At 46.8% G+C, this 20772-nt stretch overlaps 1 protein-coding gene across 14 annotated transcripts in view; it reads right to left on the bottom strand.

The window, feature by feature from the left end:
* Positions 1–4396: 4396 nt before the first annotated feature.
* SAFB (scaffold attachment factor B) overlaps positions 4397–20772 on the bottom strand; it is a 36471-nt gene continuing 20095 nt past the window's right edge. For 5 of the 14 annotated variants that reach the window (XM_023764610.1, XM_014466458.2, XM_023764619.1 and 2 more), the window contains 15 exons: positions 19831–20341; positions 19358–19407; positions 18341–18432; positions 16030–16179; positions 15867–15949; positions 15385–15524; positions 15109–15197; positions 12801–12907; positions 10105–10395; positions 8603–8740; positions 8346–8388; positions 5851–5969; positions 5434–5540; positions 4954–5020; positions 4397–4738 (listed from right to left, as the gene is read on the bottom strand). In XM_023764610.1, the coding sequence (XP_023620378.1) occupies positions 4426–4738; positions 4954–5020; positions 5434–5540; positions 5851–5969; positions 8346–8388; positions 8603–8740; positions 10105–10395; positions 12801–12907; positions 15109–15197; positions 15385–15524; positions 15867–15949; positions 16030–16179; positions 18341–18432; positions 19358–19407; positions 19831–20341 (2300 nt within the window). In that variant the 3' untranslated portion in view covers positions 4397–4425. Of the gene's footprint in view, positions 4847–4953; positions 5021–5433; positions 5541–5850; positions 5970–8345; positions 8389–8602; positions 8741–10104; positions 10396–12800; positions 12908–15108; positions 15198–15384; positions 15525–15866; positions 15950–16029; positions 16180–18340; positions 18433–19357; positions 19408–19830; positions 20342–20772 lie in introns of all 14 variants that reach the window. The other 9 variants (XM_006101085.1, XM_023764611.1, XM_006101084.2 and 6 more) reach the window with 9 other exon arrangements.

The raw sequence follows: 20772 nt of genomic DNA, 5'->3' as shown, positions 1-20772 counted from the left end.
TTCCTGACCTGTGTGCTTGCCCCAAGAGCATGGGGTGGCCCTGCTTTGAGTGTGTGTGCTTCTGGCTCCTGGGGGCTGCTCCCGGCCTGATCTTGGTACACACCTTTTCTGTCTGGTCCCTGACCACCAGGACCCTCACCCCACTTGGGAAGTGGGAACAGATAGGTGGCCCCAGTGCTCAGGGCCCTGGGAAAGGGTGAGAAAGTGCTGAAGGCCAAACTGGGCTGAGGGGGCTGGGGTCTTAGCGGACTGAGCCCTGGGTAGGCAGTCTGGGAGTCAGAGCTCAGTAGAATGGGAAGAATTCATCTCTCCTGTGCCATCTACACTCCCAATCTTGCCTGGTCTCGTCTGGTAAGCATAGGCCTGGAGGTCATTGCCCTCCCGACTTCATCTATGGAGGTGCTCTGCTCCCTTCAGAAGCCTTCCCTGGCACTCCTACCCACACTGGATCAGCTGTCTAGTGATCTGAACGTGTTTGCTGGGCGGTTGGGCTGTCTAGATGTTCCCAGCCACCCCACCGTTGAGAGTATCCCCCTATGGTGGCACTAGGAAATCTGTGCCCCAGTCAGGGTAGGAGGTGGGCATAGATAGGAGCCAGAGGCTGATCCAGGAGCCCGCCCTGAGGGCAAGGAGAAGACCCTGGCTATGGTTCTCTGAGCCAGCATGGAATTCTCTGTTCCCAAGAGTGCTGGGGTGTTTGTCCCTCAGTTTAGGGATAGAGCTCACCCAGGCCCCTGATTCTGGAAGAAGCAGCAGGTATTACACGTGAGGAAAGTAGAGGCCAGGCATTTCCCCAGAGAAGCAATGCATCTGTTCACCTGATGACAGAGAGGTGTAGCTGACGATGGGTGGCCTGGCCTGCGGTGCTTGGTGACGCAAAACCCAGTGACCTGTGCTACCATGGTCTCCATGGTGGGTCTCCCGTCCATTGTGGCACCTGGATGCTGCGCAGCTCCCTGGGCCTCTAATGGGATGGGAGCAGGTCTAGGGTGAAGGCAGGATGGGTAAGGCCAGGGAGCATCCCTGATCCTTGGTGCTGCCCAAGAGGGAGCTGGTGCTGGCCATCTTGGAAGCAGGAGTGTGGCCCAGGTTCAGGACCCGCCCAGCCTGGCTCTCCACCCACTGAGCCCTTCCCCCAGTCCCATCGGCCCATTTTACAGATGGAGACACTTGCGCAGCCAGGTTAAAAGCCCAACCCTCTCCACCAGGAACCCAGATGGTTAACCGTAAACCCTTCCTGGGACACAGGATTTCCACTTGCCGCACCCTCATGGGCCCATGAGGGATTTATACCCTGGCTGTGCCATATGCTCCACCAGGCTCCCTGAGTGCTCTCAATCCAGAGCCTCATTGATCGGCTGCCTCCTGTGTGCCCCCCACTGGGGATGGAACCCGCAACCTGGGCATGTGCCCTGAGAATCAAACGGTGACCTGGTTCTTAGGACATCCAGTCAGAGCCATGCGAGCTGGGCTCAACCCACTTTTATCATCACTATTTTATGAAGTGGGGAGAGACCTGCCAAGGCCACCCCACTGCACTCGAGCAATTGTTAAAAGCCCATTGTCAGTCCAACAAAACCTGCAGAAAAGGAGACCAACCTTTGTAGGTGGGCAAGGGGCTGCCCTGGGGGCATGCTCGGCTCTCCTGGCACCCTCATCTCCAGGAGGCTGTGTCTTGCAGCTCCATGAACTTGGGGTGTGTGTGTGTGTATTGGGGCATGGGAGGGTCCCCTGAAACTGAACCCAAGCCCTGGTCTCTACAGTCTCTATGATTTTAGTCACTGCCCACATGCTGGGCCCAGGATCAGCTGCTGGCTCCTGACTCCCCATGGCTACTCTCATCCTCCATGTGGATCCAGCGCCAGCCCAGAGACCAGAGTGCCACTCTTGATCCCCTCCATTGCCTCACCTAGTCAGACCCCCAATGCCTCTCTGTCACTTGTATCATTACCAGTGCCAAGTGGTCTCCCCACCTATAGACCTCTAGGCTGGCCCCACCAACCTTTCCCAAAGTCAAGTCTGATCATGGCACTACCCTGCTCAGAAATACCATATGGCTCCCCACTGCCCTCCCTGCAAGCCCAGATACCTCCCAAGGACCCTTTTCTTACTCCCCTAGTTGCCCACAACTCATGGGCCGCCTCACCAGGCCACCACCCTTCCTCCTGGCTGACTCCCCTAACCTATTCCTTCTCTCCTCAGACTGAGTTGAGGGCCCACTCTGGACTTCCTTGGCACCCTGTGGGTGCCCCATCACAGCGCCTACCACCTCAGGGCAGGGCTTCCTCACAGCATCACTGACATTCAAGGTCAGATGAGTCTTTGGGGGGGCCATCCTGGGCACTGTAGATAATGAGCAGCATCTCTGCCTCCACCCCCAAATGCCAGTAGCACCCCTTATTTCCCAGTCATGACAACCACATGTCTCCATGTGCTGCCAAATGTCCTCTGGGGACATAATCACACTAGTTTGAGAACTTCCTTCGGGGTTGGTATGAATACCCTGTGGCTGTCTCAGTTCTGGAGTCAGAGCCTAACCAGGGTCTCACTGGGCTAAAATCCAGGTGGTAGCAGGCCTGGCTCCTGGAGGCTCCAGAATCCATTTCCTGGCCTTTTCCAGCTTCTAGAGGCTGCTGCAATGCTTGGTCCTTGGGCCCCTTTTCCATCTTCACAGCCAGCAGTCTTCCTCTCTCACATCTGTCTCCCCTGCTGCCCTGTTTTTTTCCTAAGGACCTGTATGATGATATTGGACCTACTTGGATAACCCAGGGTCACTTGCCATCTCAAGTTCCTTAATTTTTAAAATCTGACCTGACAAGTCCCATTTGCCACCAGAGTTCACTTTGCCCGCCCCGTCCCTGTCCTGGTGGGACTGTGCCAAGATGGTGAGTTCTGCTAAACCCGAGGAGAGACACGAGCCTCAAGGATCCCGTGTGTGCTGGGCTCAGGGTTTCCATGTCACCCACTGAGGACAAAGTCCAGCTGATGCTGTTCCCAGAGCCGTATGCTGGGCAAAGGATGAGCCCCTTTATGCTGTCCAACTTTGGGCCACATGGGCTGCAGCAGCCTGGTCTCTTCCCATAGGTGGCTGAGGGCCAAACCAGCTTTTATTAAATCTGGAAGTACAAGGTGAGACACCCACACAGACACACCACTGTGTGTTTCTCTGCAAACAGTTTTGTGGTCAACAGGGATCCTAGTTGACTAGAATTTGGGAGCTGCTCTGTGGCCTTCAGAGAATTAGGCTATTTATATCTGGGGTGGAGGGGAGATGGGATGGGGGGTGGGGAAGAGGGGGAATAGGTGGGAAGGAGAGCGGGAAAGTCCCACAATAGTACCTCCTAAAGCAACCCAGTAGCTGCATTTTACAGTTAAGCAAATGGAGACTCAGAAATGAAGGAACTTGCTCCAAGGCAGGATGTAAAGGCAGAACTTGGTCCCTTTGTCACAGATCGGTGGTTGGTCTCTGGCAGAGGAACAGTGAGCCCATTGGTTGAGCAGAGGGGATATGACTCCTTGAAGCCGAGGGTGGGAGACAACTACCAAGCTGCAAATCCCTGGATTACAGACAGGAATGCTTGGTCCCTGAACACACCTGCCTCACACTGTCCAGCCATAAGGTCTCCTTCCTGCCCTAACCGGTTTGGCTCAGTGGATAGAGCGTCAGCCTGCAGACTGAAAGGTCCCAGGTTTGATTCCGGTCAAGGGCATGTACCTTGGTTGCGGGCACATCCCTGGTGGGGGCTGTGCAGGAGGCAGCTGATCCATGTTCCTCTCTCATCAATGTTTCTAACTCTCTATTCCTCTTCCTCTCTGTAAAAAAATTAATAAAATATATATAAAAAAAAAAAAAAAAAAAAAGGTCTCCTTCCTTCTCATGTCCTGACAACACCCCTTCCACACTCAGGCCCTGCCCCACCCCCAGCAGAGTTCATCACTTCCTGGTATTAAACAGCTCCTCTTCCTTCAGCTCCCCACTTTGTTGTTAACTTGTCCTCACCCCACTAGGATGTAGTTCCACTCATGTGAGGTCCCTAGAGGAGTTAGATCCATAGAGACAAAGTAGATGATGGGTGCTGGGGGAGAGGGAAGATAAGTTAGTTTACTGCGTTCCTTTGGGGAAATAAGTTCTGAAGATGACTGGTGATGGTTTACACAGTATGAATTAAATGCCACCAAACGGTGCACATAACAATAGTTAAAATAGTAAATTTCATGTTACATATATTTTACCATACATACAGAAAATAACAGCCTGTTCAGCAAGGACTACAAGATTGCTGGAAACCCCAACAGTCCCTGGAAGCTGCCCCTTTCAGCCCTCCTTCCCTAAAGGAAAAGCTGTGCTGAGTATAATTTCGTTTTAAAGAGAAGTAAAAAGAGAGGATGCTTTAAATAAAGGATATGTGAACAGAAACACATTTATTACAAAAAAAACCCAAAAAACAAATTCACATTGTATCGAGCTACAATATGGCAGCAGATAAAAAAAAAAAATATTGTACACAGTTTAAGATAACTCCTAAAAGAACATACTCTGGTTGCCACATGACGGAACACAGGATTCCAAGCACTTAGTAGCGGCGAGTGAAGCGAGCGTCGTTGGGTCGGCTGCCCCGGCTCTGGCCAGCAAATCCACCTTGCATTCCACCGCGCGGGATCACGTGACCCCGAGAGGCCCCAGCTGGGGTAAAGCTGCCACGCCTGGAACAAATGCAGATGCTCATATGTTCGGAGTCTGTTTAATGGGATGTGTTGGGTGCCTGTGGGTCACATGCTCTTCGAAACCCTCTTCCCTCAAGCAGCACCATGGGACAAACCCCACACCATTTTAGAACACAGCACACTAGGGGAGGCAGTGTAATTGGGAAGACTTGAATGTTTCTAAAACTTCCCCAAGGCAAGCCAACATATGAAGAGGAGACTAGTACAGAGACCAACAGAATGCCTTACCCTGACATCCTTCCCCTGTTCATTATGTGACCTCGCCCAGAGTGACCAGACATGCTTCTCTCACCACCTGGAAGACAAGAGACACTTTTCACAAGGTACTTCCAAGCACAGAATGTAGTTTAGAAGACAATGACAAGGATTCTGGTAAGTCCAGTCCCTTTCTTGAGCCACCCAAACCAAATCTCACAGGTCTCCAGTGCATGTACAAGCACCTGAACACCACAGGGCTGTCCTAAGTTACGGGGGGGGGAGGAGTTACCAACACCCACATCACTCTTCTGTGCCAACCCTCACTCCCCATCCCACCCCCACCCAGTCATTAGGGGTTTCTCCTCTACCAAGCCCTGGGGAGGGAGAACAGAGAAAGCACTCCTGCTCTCAGAGGAGGGGGATTAGCAATGATTAGTGAAGAGCAGGTGTTGCTTAAGCTTTCTAGATGCTTCTCTTCAGACAGATGTGTCCCTGAGAGCCAGTTCTTACCTTGCCACCTCTTGTGGTCCCTGTCTATCATGCCTCCATCAGTAGTGCCCTGCCATGCACGGTCATCCTCAATTCTCCGGCCATGGTCCCCCCAGTCACGTCTGTCCCTTGGAAAGAGACATCTCTGATTTGGGTTGCCCACATCTCTGCCTCTCAGAACAGCAACAGCAGTGGGCTCTGGAGCTCGGGGTTAGCATTCTGTGTTCCCAGCCCCCCATCCCTTCAGGCAGTGGGGACTGAGGGAAACAGGACTGGCTCTGGCCCCATGTTACTCAAAGAGCTCCAAGGTGGCCTGAGCCATGGTTGGTGCACTGAGCCACAGAACCAGTGCTCATCACATCCCCCAAGATGGTGGGTCCTCAGCCTGTCAGCTATATGTGAGGCCCACAAGGGAACTGTGGAGTGTGAGACACAAACCTGGGTGGAGGAGGCAGTCCCCGGCCCTCGCTCATCCTCTTGTCAGAGCCATATCCACCCCACCTGTCACGGGAGTCCCGTCCATGGCGCTCTGGTCCTCCGTGGCGCTCAGGATAATGCTGAATGTTAAAGAGCCAAAATGAAAAGGCTTTAGTATTATCCCTGCATCCCAAGGCCTTTGGGGCAACAAGGTAATAAAGACAACTACCCAGAAGCACTTGCACACCAAGTCCATGTTGCCAGGCACTCTGCACACTGCCTTATGCCACACATGCCATGCATCTCACAAGACACAGCTGCATCCCTGAAGTCTGCTCATGGCCTGGTGACGAACAGGTGCTCAAGAGTCAAGGAAAGGGCTGAGACTCACCCTAATCAGAAGGCAGAGAATTGAGGGACTGAGGGACGGAGGGGTGCTGGGACCTAGCAACTGCTCCGTGCCAAGAATGGGCCCCTGTGCTAACAATATAATCAACACCCCTGTAGAACCACAGAGTAGAAGGGCCATGAAGGATCCTTTAACACAACTCACTACTGGGCCTGGCATCATGTCCCTGATTTGCCACCGGCTCTGCACCATCAAGCACTGGGCTGGCGCAGCCCCAGTAGTGCCTGGCCCCATTTTTCGTGCTCCATGAAGGAGGGATGAGAGAAGAAGCCCCTGTCTGCTAAAGGAACACCCATTGATGACTTTTAGGGACTAGGGTAGGTGGCTTTCCCTCCTTGATTTGCTGTTCCACAAACCCAACTGGTGACCTTAGGGGCTTTTGCCCCAGGATCACACTTGACATGAGAGGAAACTAGAAGAGAGCCCTGGTCATGAAGCCCCTCAGATGCTTGCTCCAGCAGTCCGGTCGCTGCCCACAGCCATGCTCTTACTTGGAGCCCTAACTGCCACCTGGTCTCTTACCCCTAAATGTGCACGGACACCTCCACAAGAGAAGATAAGGGGGTTAATTTTACTAGGTGGACAAAATAGAGCATTGTCCCTTCAAGGGGTGAAATAAAAGACCAAAGTGTCCACCAAAGTCTGTGCTGTCAAATTAAAGAAGAGCTATTTAAAATGGACCCCTGAAATAACACTTCTACAAAAGAAATTATAGCTCATGATTTACAGAGCTTCATCTGATTGTGGACAAAGAACAGGGTTTAAGAAAGAATGAATTTTTACATGTAGCCTTCTATCTAAAGACACATAAGTGGAGAGAGGAGCATTTAATACAGGGAAGCAGGAATGTTCAACTTAACAAGACCTGGTTCTTTAAAGCCCATTTCCACCTCTTCCTGGTGTTTTAAAGTTTAACCAACATTCTTTTGTCCAACTAACTAGTCCATGTAATAGTTCAAAAAGGCCCCGAGGGTCTGTGCTATTTCCCCTTTCTGATGTCATATGTCATCATCTGCCATTTGCGGCAGCACTAAAAACAACAAACCCTTTCAGTTTTGCATTGTCTGATGTCAGATGAAAACCCGCTAGCAATAACAGCTATGTGTGAGGGACTATGCAAACACTTTCTGTGCACATGTGGTCTCATTTATTAACTACCTATGTGGTAGAATAACCTCATTTCACAGCTCGCGAATTAGGCTTGGCAAAAGTGGTGGCACCAGGCATGACCCTGGTTCTGATTCTAGAGCCTTGACAGTTTAACCACTGTGTTCAACTTCTCCACCAAAGAAAAACCGTAAGACTGGGTCTAGATTTGGCTGCATGTAAGATTTATCTCCAAGAGTAGAGAAAACAGACTCAGGCGAGGATCACTGAATTACTCCTGAGGTGGCAGAGGAACCCCTCGATATACCAAAAAACCAAGCCATCCCCAGCCACGTTCTTAGGAAATGATGGAACAGGCCGGGAAAGATGCTGGAGTCAGGGAAAGGACGGACTCATAGGACACCAATTCTGCTGACCACCACCCTGACCACAACCTTCTCTCAATCCCTTTGATTTTCCATGTAAACCACTCAAGAGTTGGGGCTCCTTTCGAAATTTCTCAATCTACATGTAAGATAGGAAAAAAAGTAGAAAACTAAGCTTATTTCCTAAGGTGTTAATTCTGCACAGAGAATGAGTGTGGACCAGAGACTGAGATGCTATCTGAGGCTCAGCAGGGAAGGCTGACCAGCGACCACAGGTACACCTGGACTCCACAATAAGGAAGTGTGGCATCTGTCAGCTATGTGGGTCACAAGGTACATTCCTACAGAGCCTTTCAGACTCACCCAAGGCTTTCTAGCATTTTACTACCAGTGCATTTAGTTACTAGGCGTGTAGAACTTCAGGTCAAATCCGAAAAGGGCTTCAGAAAACCTGCTGAGATTTCCAAACAAGATGAGGCACAATTCAAATTGTCATCCCACAAACAGTGAAGGGCTGCCCTTCTCCTTTACTCATTCTTGCACTAATGCAAAAGTGGGGAGGAGGGAAGGCTGGCAGAAGAACAAAAGAGAACTCAATGGGAAAACTTTGCCCACAAGCATAGCTTCTGATTTACCTGTCCTTCTCTTTCTCCCATCATTGACCTTGAACCTTCTCTCCTGAAAGAGATAATTGAAAAGAAACCATAAGGAGATATTGGTTAGACCACCAAATAGAAAACATCTCCTAAATTGAGTCCAGTATTCCACACACACATTGTTTAAATGGATTCACAGAACCTAAAAGGGCCAACCTCACTTCCTTGCTATTAAGAATGACCCAGGACAAATGTCATCTGCATTAAGTAGGCAGGATGATGAGGGCCCAGCTAACCTGTCTACTGAGTGGTCAGGGTAGCGGCCCCGGTCTCTGTGGTCAAAGTCATGGAAGCGGTCGTGGCGGCTGAAGTCAGAATGGTAACGCTCATCCAAGGCAGCTCTCTTGGCTTCTGGCCAATAGGCATCGTCTCGCCTAGAATGGGAAGTAAGAAAGGGCTGAGTGCATTTCCCCCCTCCAAATAGACCATCTTGTGGGAACTGGTGAACTACCCCCCGAGACTACCCCTGACCCCACCACTTAACTTCATCAACAGCGTATTCTTTGCTGTACAAGCTGAGAGAGACTGGAGGGGTGACATAAGATCTGACTGAAAGCCCTGGCTGGTGTTGTTCAGTGGTTAGAATGTTGGCCTGTGCACTGAAGGGGTCACGGGTTCGATACCTGGTCAAGGCATGTACCTGGGTTATAGGTTTGATCCCTGACTCCTGTTGGGTGTGTGTAGGCGGCAACCAATCGATGTGTCTCGCTCACATAGATGTCTCTTTCTCTCTCTACCCCGCCCCCCACTTCCCTCCATTCCACTCTAAAAATCAATGGAAAAAATATCCTCAGATGAGGATTAACAATCAAACAAAAAATCTGACTGAATGACTGTTCTATTTTGTTCAACACATCTGCTTCCCCTAGGTAGAAAAGCTTTGGTTTGCCTGTAAGAGGTGACCACACATACTCATCTGCAGACTGGCCACCATGAAGGTTGGCCTTAATCTATCAAGACAGCAAGCCAGAGGTGTTATCAGGGCTCTATAGTGTACTTCTGTGTCTTCTACCATGACACTGACTTGATCCATTAAAGACAGCCAGTGGGGAGGACTTTTACAAGTACGTGAAGTGATGTTTGAAAACATTTGAGTAGAACAGACTCCCAGCATCAGTATTCTGCACAAAGGCATTAAAAAGTCCTAAAGGAGTCTAAAGACCTCTTATAGAAGTCATGTTGTATGTTATACAGAGACCTCTTTTAGCTCATGAGGTAGAAAAAAGATAAATGCATTTGGAAACACTCAGAAAGGATCACTGCTGGGATTATCACCCAGAGTCCTCACAGCAGGGTTCAAATTTAGTCCTCTTTTTCACTAGTGGTTAGCACTTTCGCCTCACATAACACATCAATATTTTTTATAAGTTTTATTATTTGAATAAGCAAAAACAAATTACTGCAATGATTACAAAGCCTGAAAGAGGCCCAAAGCAGGTGCTCTTTGGTCTGCCTGCCTTCCCAGCTGCTCTGGGTACCTGAACTTCCTCCTCCCTCCTCAGAATCTGTTCTGGGACTGAAAGATAGTGACTTCATCAGCACAACTTTGCCCAACTATTTCCTCACTGGACCTCACACCATTGCAAATTCCCTGACCAAGTACAGGACATTGAACTGGACTGTAGCAAGTGCTTCCTTTTAAATAAGAATCCCAAGTGAACATGATTTTGGGGACCATAACACAATTCTTAATGTCACAGGTCACCCAAGGGTAGCTGGTGGGAGCAGCTCGGCTTACCGGCCATCCACATCATAGGGCCTCCGCACAGCAGGCCGCCGTTCCTGCTCATAGCGTAATTCCTGCTGACGCCACAGCTCCTCCCGCTCTCGGTGAATGCGCTCTTGTTCCTTCCTGCGCTCATGCTCCACATGCATGCGCTCGCGCTCTAGCCGCTCCCGCTCCATGCGCTCCCGCTCCAGGCGGTGCCGATGGAAGGCCAGCCTCTCTCGGGCATACTCCAGCTGCTCCCGTTCCTCCTGCTCCCACAGTGCCTGCATGCGCTGCTCCCGTTCACTGCGCTCACGCAACCTGTGGACAGAGAGCAACAGCTGCAGGGGCCCAAAGGCCGCAGTGCTGGTGGCATCACCCAGTGGGGTAGCTTTATGAATGCAGAGCAGCCATGGAGCACTGCAGAAATGTAGCTTGCAGGGCTGGGTCTAGACCTGCAGGACTGCTGCTCTAGCAGGAAGACCAAGGAGGAAGCCCACTGTATCCAAAAAAGCAGCAAGAGCCCGGAAACTAAAGCATTCGCTCTGCTTCCGGATGAATCCAAGACCAGCCAGGTTACAGCAAAGGGGTATGTATGGGGTCTGTAATATAAACTAAGATCTTTCTGGAGTTCAACATCTGATTCTGTAAAATTACCCATTAAAAATAAGAACAGCCCTAGCTGGTTTGGCTCAATGGATAGAGCGTTGGCCTGCAGACTGAAGGGTCCCAGGTTTGATTCCAGTAAAGGGCACATGCCTGGGTTGCAGGCTCAATCCCCAGTAGGGGACATGCAGGAGGCAGCCGATCAATGATTCTCTCTCATCATTGATGTTTCTCTCTCTCCTCCCTTCCTCTCTCTGAAATCAATAAAAATATTTAAAAAAAACAGAACATATTTTTCATAGCTAAGTCTGATTTAGAACCTTTGCTCTCTAAATCATGAACTTCAATTAGTCACTGTGAAACCAAGCTAGTGCAGTAGAATCAAGTCATTTGATGCTGTTATATAAATTCAGGTGAATTTAACAAGCAAGGGCCTGTAACAGTTGAGTGGTGAAGTGCTGATGAGGCCATGCAGGGCCCCCGCCCCATGCTGAAGAGCCTTTCTTCTGGTAGTGATACTGATCATACTGTAGCACGTTTCCTCCAGTCTCCGTATACCTGTGAGCCTGTCTCATTTCCATCTTTTGCTATGCACTTACTGACACATATTTGCACTAACAGAAATGCATAATCTTGCCTTGTTTTGTGTCTGCATTTTGGACAAAATGGCAGCTTCCCTGGTTCACGTAACACATCAGAACCCTCCCATATCCCCATCTCTATAGATTTCAGGAAGAAGCCCTTGGAGTAGGCAGGTTTACATAACCAGCACCCAGAGGCAGACCTCATGGTTGTTCCCAACCTCACAAAAAGGGACACCATATCCCCATTTTCCTGTACATAAGTTCCTCCAGGGAGCTTTGAAGAGGTGGCATTACTGTGTCCGGACATTAGGATTTAGAAGTGTGCCTATGCAGAATGTCTCCCTAGGCTGTGTGCCATGTCCACTCCCACCTCTACCAATACCCGTCTCCCACACTGTAATTCAAATGGTGGCTCAAATTAAACTGGTGAATAAAAAGCTGGTCTCACTGCTGTTTTCATCTCAATTTCCCTGATCCCCAGAGAGGCTGAACCACTTTCTATAGGTTTCATGAGCACTTATATTGTCTTTGATCCATTTTATTATCAGGTTATTTTTTTCCTTACTACATTTCAAATGACTTTTATTCCCACCTGTCATATGTCTTTTGACTTTCTCTTCGGTCTTTCATTATAGAAAGGTTAAAGTTATGATTTAGTCTACTTCTCCCTCATGACTTTTCAGGCCTTCTAAAGCTAAAATTCACAAATATATTTACTTTCATATTATATGAATAATTTATTTTTATGCTTGTGTTCAGTCATCAGTTCATTTTAACTATTTTGTCAAGGATGTTGGTGAGTTGGGAGACCCAAAGGACTATCCAAAGAACAAATGACCTGAAGTCATTTTTGGGAGAGTCCATCACTAGTGGGAAATGTCATTTTTATCAGGTTAATTTCCACATGTACATGGTTTGGTTCTACTTATTTGCCAATTACATCCTTTGCCCAATGCCTTTCCCTCTTAGGCATAAAGTTTTGTGTGGGACATTACAACAAAACAGTACACCCTGTTCCCTTTCCTCTCTCTTACTTTCCTAGACTTTTTTTTTTTTAACTAACAATTATTTTTTAAACTACAGCTTAAAAGTTCTTTCTTGATAAGGAAAATTAACTGTCACTCAATGTGGTCAATACTATTTGTGTTTAGTTTTAAAAAAATTATAAAAATATTTTTTTCTTGGCTTATTTAAGGATGAGGACATCTCAGCTCACTCAATATCTGTCCCACCATTTTTCCATTTTCATAGCTTCCGGAGCAAATTGGTGTTAACTAGCATGACTGCACCGAGAAGCATTCCATCTCCTGCCACTGGTCCCTTCCATAATCTTCAGGAAGAAATGAGCCTATTTACATGAAAAATAATTTGAAAAAGCCGTAAATTGATAGTCACAGCACGGCAACTGAAAACCAAGGGGGCAAACAGGTTTAAAGAAGTTCTCCACCCACAGGGGGCTTTGAAACAGCCTTGAACACAGTTATAACCAGTTCAGGGCAGTAACCAACCAGTGAACGTTTCTGGAACCTGACTCACCTGCGGGACTCGGAGTCTCTTGATTTCCGAGGCTCTTTGACTCTATCAAAGGATACAACAGACCGCTTCTCTCTGCTGGCTGATTTGCGATCCTGGCTCTTAGAAACCTGGTTCATCAAGGAACATTAAGAAGTTAAGGTAGAAATGACAACAGGAACAATCATGTCCAGGTCCAAGCATCCAACATGAAGATAAGAAATGAAGATTAACGTTTAATGAGACAATTAAGTAACAACTCATTCCCTCCTAAGGAACTTCGTATTTTGCTTATAATTCAAAATCACAGATCTTCATCACCTTTTAATACTAATATATAGGTGATGCAAAAGTAGGTTTAGTTTTTCATACAGAAAACAATACAATAATTAATAAATAATAAAAGACCAAAGAAGTATTTTTAATACTTTGTCTTTTGCATCCACAATAAATTCCTTAATCTTGTAGTTTTCATTCATAATTTAATGTGCAGTGAGTGTCCAACTGAGGCCCCTTTTGGTATGTTGGAAGATTCCTTATTTGTGCCGACTGCATTCTTTTTGAGCTCTGCCTATCTTAGCCCTGGAATCCACACTTTTATTTTGCCATTTTCTAAACATTTTTTTAAAAAAATGTATTTTTATTAATTTCAGAGAGGAAGGGAGAGGGAGAAAGAAAAACATCAATGATAAGAGAATCATTGATTGCCTGCCTCCTGCATGCCCCACATTGTCACACTGGGGATTGAGCCTGCAACCCAAGCACATGCCCTGACTGGGAATCGAACCATGAACTCCTGGTTCATAGGTTGACGCTCAACCACTGAGCCATGCCAGCCGGGCCTAAACATTTTTAATAAAGTAAGGGTAAAGGCTATAATATATTAAAATATTTGTAAAAACATATACAGATTTCCATAATCAAAATGTTGACTTACAACTGATGCACACTACTCAATAGCTGGAATGGTTTGTCATCTGTGCAGCACAGGGGCTAACACAACTGGCCTGAGGGTGGAATCTGGGATCTTGATGCTCAAAGTGTCCCCAGTGGACAGTTAACTGGTATGGGTGGTGCACTATGCCTGAACTGTGCAAACTATAGTTACACAGAACACCTTTCCTTCTGGGAGTTGGGAATTTGATACATGCTAAGTAACCAGCCCCCAATAAAAATCTTGCCTGAGACTCTAATGGGCTTCTGTGGGCAGAAGCATCACCTGTGGGTTGCTGCATTTTCACTGCTCTGTGAGCCTTCACGGGAGAGAATACAAAGGAGCCCATAAAGGGTTCCCCCAAACTCTGCCTGTCTTTCCCATGATCCACTGTGTATCCTCACTGCATCATTGTAGCCAATCTTAGCTGGAAGTACATGTAGATGCTCAGTCCACGAGTCCCTCTAGTGCAGTGATGGCGAACCTATGACACGCATGTCAGAGTTGACACGCGAACTCATTTTTTTGGTTAATTTTTCTTTGTTAAATGGCATTTAAATATATAAAATAAATATCAAAAATATAAATCTTTGTTTTACTATGGTTGCAAATATCAAAAAAAATTTCTATATGTGACACGGCACCAGAGTTAAGTTAGGGTTTTTTAAAATGCTGACACGCCGAGCTCAAAAGGTTCGCCAACACTGCTCTAGTGAATCACTAAATGTGGGTGATCTTGGAGACCCACATCTATCAAAGTTATAAGGCTGTCAAAAGTTGAATGTATGAATATCAACACTGTCCATGACCCTAATGGAAGGGAGACTGAAGCGGTAAGAACCTAACAATATAGGTACTTTGTGGATTCTGTGTTCTGCAGAGCATCTGCAAGGAGACAGTACAGGATGAAGCTAAGGTGGCTGAAGGTTGGCTGGGTCACATGTAGATTAGGAATGCATGATGAAGTACTTCCGAAACTTTCAGGGCAGGCAATGAAAATGGACTGATAAACACTGGCTCAGGGAAAAGGTCAACCACTCCCATGTTTGAATCTTAAAATTAGCTTTAGAAAAAAAAGAGCAACAATTCTCATCAGAACAAAGTTAAGTATAAAGGAAAGCATTTACTTATTTATTCAGAATTTATTGGGGGAAAAAGTTTATTGGAGCCAAACTGATAGCATGTGCCAGAGAGCAAGATCTCAAATGCTCCTGAAGAAAAGCTTTTAAGTTTTCTTTCTTTCTTTTTTTTAGTTCAAGATATCTACATTTTGAAAAGGTAGACAACCTTTCTCAAATTAATCTCAGTAATTCCCTAAAACACACTTAGAAATGTAAATGGAAGCAATGTCAAATGAAAAAAACTGCTAAATACCCTAGTTAGAAAATCAATACTCACTCTCTCTTTGGATCCCGACGTTTTGACACTAATAACAGGCACACCTTTAGATTTATCCATTACTACAGTCCGCTCGGTTCCTCGACTACCTACAGGAAGAAAGGTGTCAGTGTTAAGGTAAGAAACAAGAAACATCCAAATGAGAAAAAAATACTGAACTCTATGGAAAATAAATCTAGTTTGTGTTGCCAACTGATGACAGCAAACCAACAAACCACAACGGCCAGGAGCAGAACTCAAAGTGAGCTCTTACATATCGATTAGGCGGTAGGCTACCTGATTTTGTGGTTCGAGATCGCTCTGAAGGGCCAGGTTTCTGATCATCTGGATCTTTACTCTTTTCTCCACTTCCATCTTCACCCTTTTTAGCATCATCTTTTCTGTCAGCTTTATCTTCCCTTTTAAGGTTTGCTGATCTAGGTAAGACCCCAAAACAAAGAAGTGTGTTAGATCAGGTATTCTGATAAACAAACCAGCCACTATCAGATTCTTGCAATGAGCACCAAGTGCCAAGAAGGAGGCTGCCTCAACTGGCATCAACAAGACAACAAAGAACAAGGAGCCCATCCTGCTTTCCCCACGTGCCCCTGGATTAAGGAAATCCAGCACAATGACTGGTGCTGGAACCCCCTTACAACAAATGGGAAAAACAAACGGGGTCAGGGGCCTCGTGCTCTTCCCTATCTGTGGAGAACTTGAAGGATGTGAAACAAAGAAAAGAATCGTCTTGGCCACAATTTCCTTAGAGAAAATAATACCTGTCACTGGTGCTGGACTTCTCTTTTTTCCCTTCACCTTCTCTTTTGTCAGAGGTTTTCTTTCCAGCAGGCTCATTTTTTGCCTGAAAAATAGAAGCAAATGGAAGTATTACCTTACTGTTTCCTCAAATAGTCACAGTCCTGGAAGAAAATGGCCCTTTACCTTTTCCACTGAGATCATCTTCCCGTGGAGCTCAGTCTTGTGCAGGTGGTTAATGCATTTTGTGGCCTCTTCCGCTGTGGACATTGTCACAAAGCCGTAGCAGCGAGCTCCAGGACTCCGAGCATTTGTCACAACCTTGGCACCCACCACCTCAAAGGAAAAGCACAGAAATAGGTCTCGGACACGAAACCCTCCCACACAGTCATTACGGTTCACACTGCTTTCCTCTGATCTACCCCAAGTCAGGCCTCCTCCCTGGTATGAGGGAGGAGAAAACCCTGTCACCAGGTGCCTGAAAAGAGGCAGATGACTGGGGAAGATAATGCTACCGTCTTGCAGTTAACTACTCCAAGGACCTCCTCCACTTATGGCTGTTCCTCCAGGCAATCAGGATGGCAGTGTGGCAAAAGCAAGATGAAGGCAGTTCTGCAAATATTCCTTTAGCATTATCTCAAACTTGTAAAAAATTACTCTGAATATATAGTCATAGATGTGAGCAGCAAATAGAAAGACATATCTATATAGATGGCTATCGACATAAGAGCAAGTTTGCAACGAGCACTCTGGAAGGCAGATTCCATCTCACTAGGGATAACAACAAGTTCATTAAGATGTTTGAGGCACTAAAGGTACACCCTCACATACTGAGTAATTCCTCCAAACATTTCAGCAAGCTGATGTCAGGCACCAGGTTCAGGAGAAGCCCCATAGGAGCCAGTATTCATCCTTATTTTCCACAAGGAATCTTAGCCCCAAAGGAAGGTTTCAGAGTGGTCTAATTCTGTGTTCAATGAAACCTACAATGCTCCCAAGAAGCCATGGGCCTCAGAGTGACATTTCCCTGTTGAGAGAAACCTTCTCCTCTGAGGGCCACAGGAGAAAGAAGAAAGGGCTCAACCTGGATTACTGAGGCGCAGGGAGTCATCAGCTATTTCTATCACCATGGCATGTTTAATTTTCCCTTTGTTAGCTCTTGGACATCAATAACCAAGGTAAATACTGTTGGTTTGATCTCTTATAACTTGCTCAAGCCTTAAGGTGAACAAGGGCCTGTACCAAGTTTTACTTTGGCTTGCCCCAAAAGCTGACTCTAAGAGACAAGGAGCCCTGGATGTAATTTATTTGGGAGGCGAGTCCAGGAGGCACAGGGAGAAGGTGAGAAAAAAGGGAGGAAAGCCAACACAAGTGCCCTAACAAACAAGGAGCTGTAGTGGAAACGTGGGGGGGGGGGGCTGGTGCATGAGTGTCTATCAATCACTGCCATCACCAAGAGCTGACGAGGGAGGGAAGAGAGAGGGGCTTGGGGTGCAGAGGGGAAGTGGCCATAAATGCTCCAGCTGTGGGTAAAAACGGTATGAGTGCCCTGATCAGGTGTGTGCAAGAGGCAACACAATCGATGTGTTTTCCTCACATCAGTATTTCTTTCTGTCTCTCCCTCTCCTTTCCACTCTCTCTAAAAATCAATGGAAAAAATATCCTTGGCCTTAGCTGGTTTGGCTCAGTGGATAAAGCATGGGCCTGTGGACTGAAGGGTCCCCAGTTCAATTCCAGTCAAGGGCACATGCCTGGGTTGCGGGCTTGATCCCCAGTAGGGGGTATGCAGGAGGCAGCCGATCAATGATTCTTTTTTCTTATCATTGATGTTTCTATCTCTCACTCTCCCTTCCTCTCTAAAATTAGTAAAAATATATATATTTTTTAAAAATCCTGTGACGAGGATTAAAAAACAATTTAAAAAATCAGGCTACAGATGAGGGCCACAGGCAGGGCATCCATAGCTCTGCTATAGCTACATACCATCTTCAGGAGGCAGCAATGGAAGGTCCCCCGGTGTACAGATGATACAGAAGTTCCCATAAGGGAAGTGACATGAACCTGGCCACACAACTGTGAGTGGCAGAGCTGGAACCTGTCACTGGTCAAGATGCAAAAGCCTTGTATGTGTACAGCCTCAATTGTGCTGTCCTGCAGTTACCACTGTCTCACAGAAGTGCTGACAGCATCTCTCCGTCCTGCCCTTTGCTACAGCCCCTGCAGCCCTTCTTGGGTTTAAGTCCTGAAGCCTTAAAAAAGTGGTAGCTTGGGGGCAGAGGATGAGGGAGAAGAAATACAAAGTAGAGGGGGTCTGGGAGCTTCAACAGATCTGTCACCTCTACACATAGAGGGGTAGGTGATCCTGCACAGGCCATGAGCTGTGAGCTCAAAGAACAGCAAAGTGTCAAAGTGGTCACTGAGAGGACAGTAATCTGCATAGAAAGGCTATAGTAAATTTGGCTTAAAGACATCTTCTCCAGAAAACCCTTGGTCTTACCTTTCCATATTTGCTGAAAAGATTCTTCAAATCTGTAGCTCTGGTGGTGGAAGAAAGTCCACTAACCCAGAAATTTCTACAACTGCTACGACCTATTTAAAAAAACACAGCGTCTGGTCAAGAATATAATTCATACAATATCTTGAGTCTTAGTCATTAGAAACCACATATGTTCCCCCCACTTGTCCAAGATACCAGCAGCCCCCAAGCCCACTGTCCTTACACAACTGGAGTGACAAACTAGGCCCAACAGGACCTGCAGCAATGCCACTTACAACAGCAAGCCAGGAGCTGTTAGGATCATGGAGATTCCCTCAAAGTTACCAAACCACATCATGAAACCCAGTGAGGTGGCTCTTGAACAAAGAATGCTGATATCTGTGCCAAAACACTTTGGGGCTCCTTTCTGGTGACACATACCTACCCCAGTTATGGTTCTTTCTTTCTTTTTTAAAATATATTTTATTGATTTTTTACAGAGAGGAAGGGAGAGGGATAGTCAGAAACATCGATGAGAGAGAAACATCAATCAGCTGCCTCCTGCACGCCCCCTACTGGGGATGTGCCTGCAACCAAGGTACATGCCCTTGACCGGAATGGAACCTGGGACCCTTCAGTCTGCAGGCTGACGCTCTATCCACTGAGCCAAACCGGTCAGGCTATGGTTCTTTTTAACACTGATTAAGAATGAATCTGGATAGTAAAATTTCAATTAAAGAAAAAAATTGTAATAAAGAGGTAAGGTGCTGATAAAGCTGAAATACCAGGATATCTGACACCAGATCATTTTTTTCCATTTCCAAAGTGCCCTCGTGAAAACAAGGGCCTGCATGACATTAATACATCAACCCGGAAGAACTGGCCTGGTCCCCACTACCCAGGACATGCAGAGTGAAGAGCAGGAGTGGAAAAAGGCCCCATGTAAGACACACAGACACATCTGGCTGAGAAATGCACTAATATACCACACTACTGCTGAGGCCGCATACACTGCAAGAGACTGCCGTAGGGACCTACCTTTGTCCTCTTTGGAAAGCCGTTTTGTATCCGAGTCATCTTCGACAGAACTAGAGAGAAAAAAGAATGTCACTCCAGGAGGAAGAAGCAGAGAGGAAACCAACTCAAAATGATAAAATATGTGCTGAGGTTGCATACCTACCCGAAATTTAGTTCGGAAAAAAATGATACCCCGACAAACTTGTATTGGAAATCTGACCTAACCATAAGATTTCACACCCACAGGAGTTAATTAATTCGGCTGGGCTAAAGATAATTAGGAAGAATTAAAGAAAACAACCATGACAGGTTGAGAAAAGAAAAAGATTATATAATCAGTTTAAAATAAACAAAGAGAAATAAAACATTCTTTAGAGGTAAACTACAGTTTCATCAGTCTGGCTGGCCAATTGTAGAAAAAACAGCTTATGTGTGTCATTAAACGACCAATGAAAAGGAGATAGCGTCTGGTCTAAAACTGAGAAAAAACAAACCTCATTTTCTGATCAGCGCCCTCACTGGCTGAGGACTCTTTAGGAGCCGGAGGGACTTCATTACAAGCTTCAAAAGCAAACTTCTTCACGTCTTCTTTGCTATCTCTGGGATCTGGGCTTGAGGCTTCCTGGGGCGCTTCTGCGACCTCCTCGCTAGAGGCTTCTGTGCGCTCTGAGGCTTTACTACTCTGCTCAACTGGCTCCTCTAGCCCTACAGGCTCACAGTCCATCCTCTCGTCACCGCCTGTCTGCTCCACGGGCTCCCTTTTCACTACCGCTAACAGGGTGTCTGCCTCGCTCCACTGAGCTTGTGCTGTTGACTCGCTGGCCAAATCTAAATCACCCTCCTCCGGGTGGCCGCTGCCAAAAAGGTCCTCTTCCTCCGCAAGCTTTCTGTCTGGCCCCACGCTACTTGTATCCTGTGCAAATGGCTGCTCCAGCTCGGAACCTTCTTCTTTTACTGGCTCAGATTTACAAGTTTCCCCCAAAATGTCGAGTATTTTCTCATTTTCTACGGATTTAACAGGAATAGAATGGCACAAGGTTTAATTACCAGGGAAATAAAGCAATCACAAATGTGGAACTGGCACGGCTGCCACACTAACACGAAGAGAACTGCTAGCTACACAGAGATTGGAAAACCCGCAGGTACACATGTTACACTGGTTACACTACCTGCACTCCAACCGACTGCTAGAGTAAGCTGCCACGCTACATGGAAGAGAAAAGCATCCCAGAGATTTAACCCCAAAACCTTCTGGCTGATTCTTGACAGTCTTCATTCTGTCGTCGTTTACATATGACTCTTCCAAATTTAGCTTCCAAAGTCCAAGTTGCTTAACTGAATGTATGACCATTCACTGAACAGCTCAATTTCCAAATTTCTTTGAATTTCTTTTAACAGAACAGTCCAACATGACAATCAGAATCTCTTCCATCGGT

This window comes from Myotis lucifugus, unplaced genomic scaffold, assembly GCF_000147115.1.
Source record: "Myotis lucifugus unplaced genomic scaffold, Myoluc2.0 scaffold_341, whole genome shotgun sequence".
Lineage (NCBI taxonomy): Eukaryota > Metazoa > Chordata > Mammalia > Chiroptera > Vespertilionidae > Myotis > Myotis lucifugus.
Note: the sequence above shows the minus strand (reverse complement) of the source record. Positions and strands in the feature narration are given on the sequence as shown.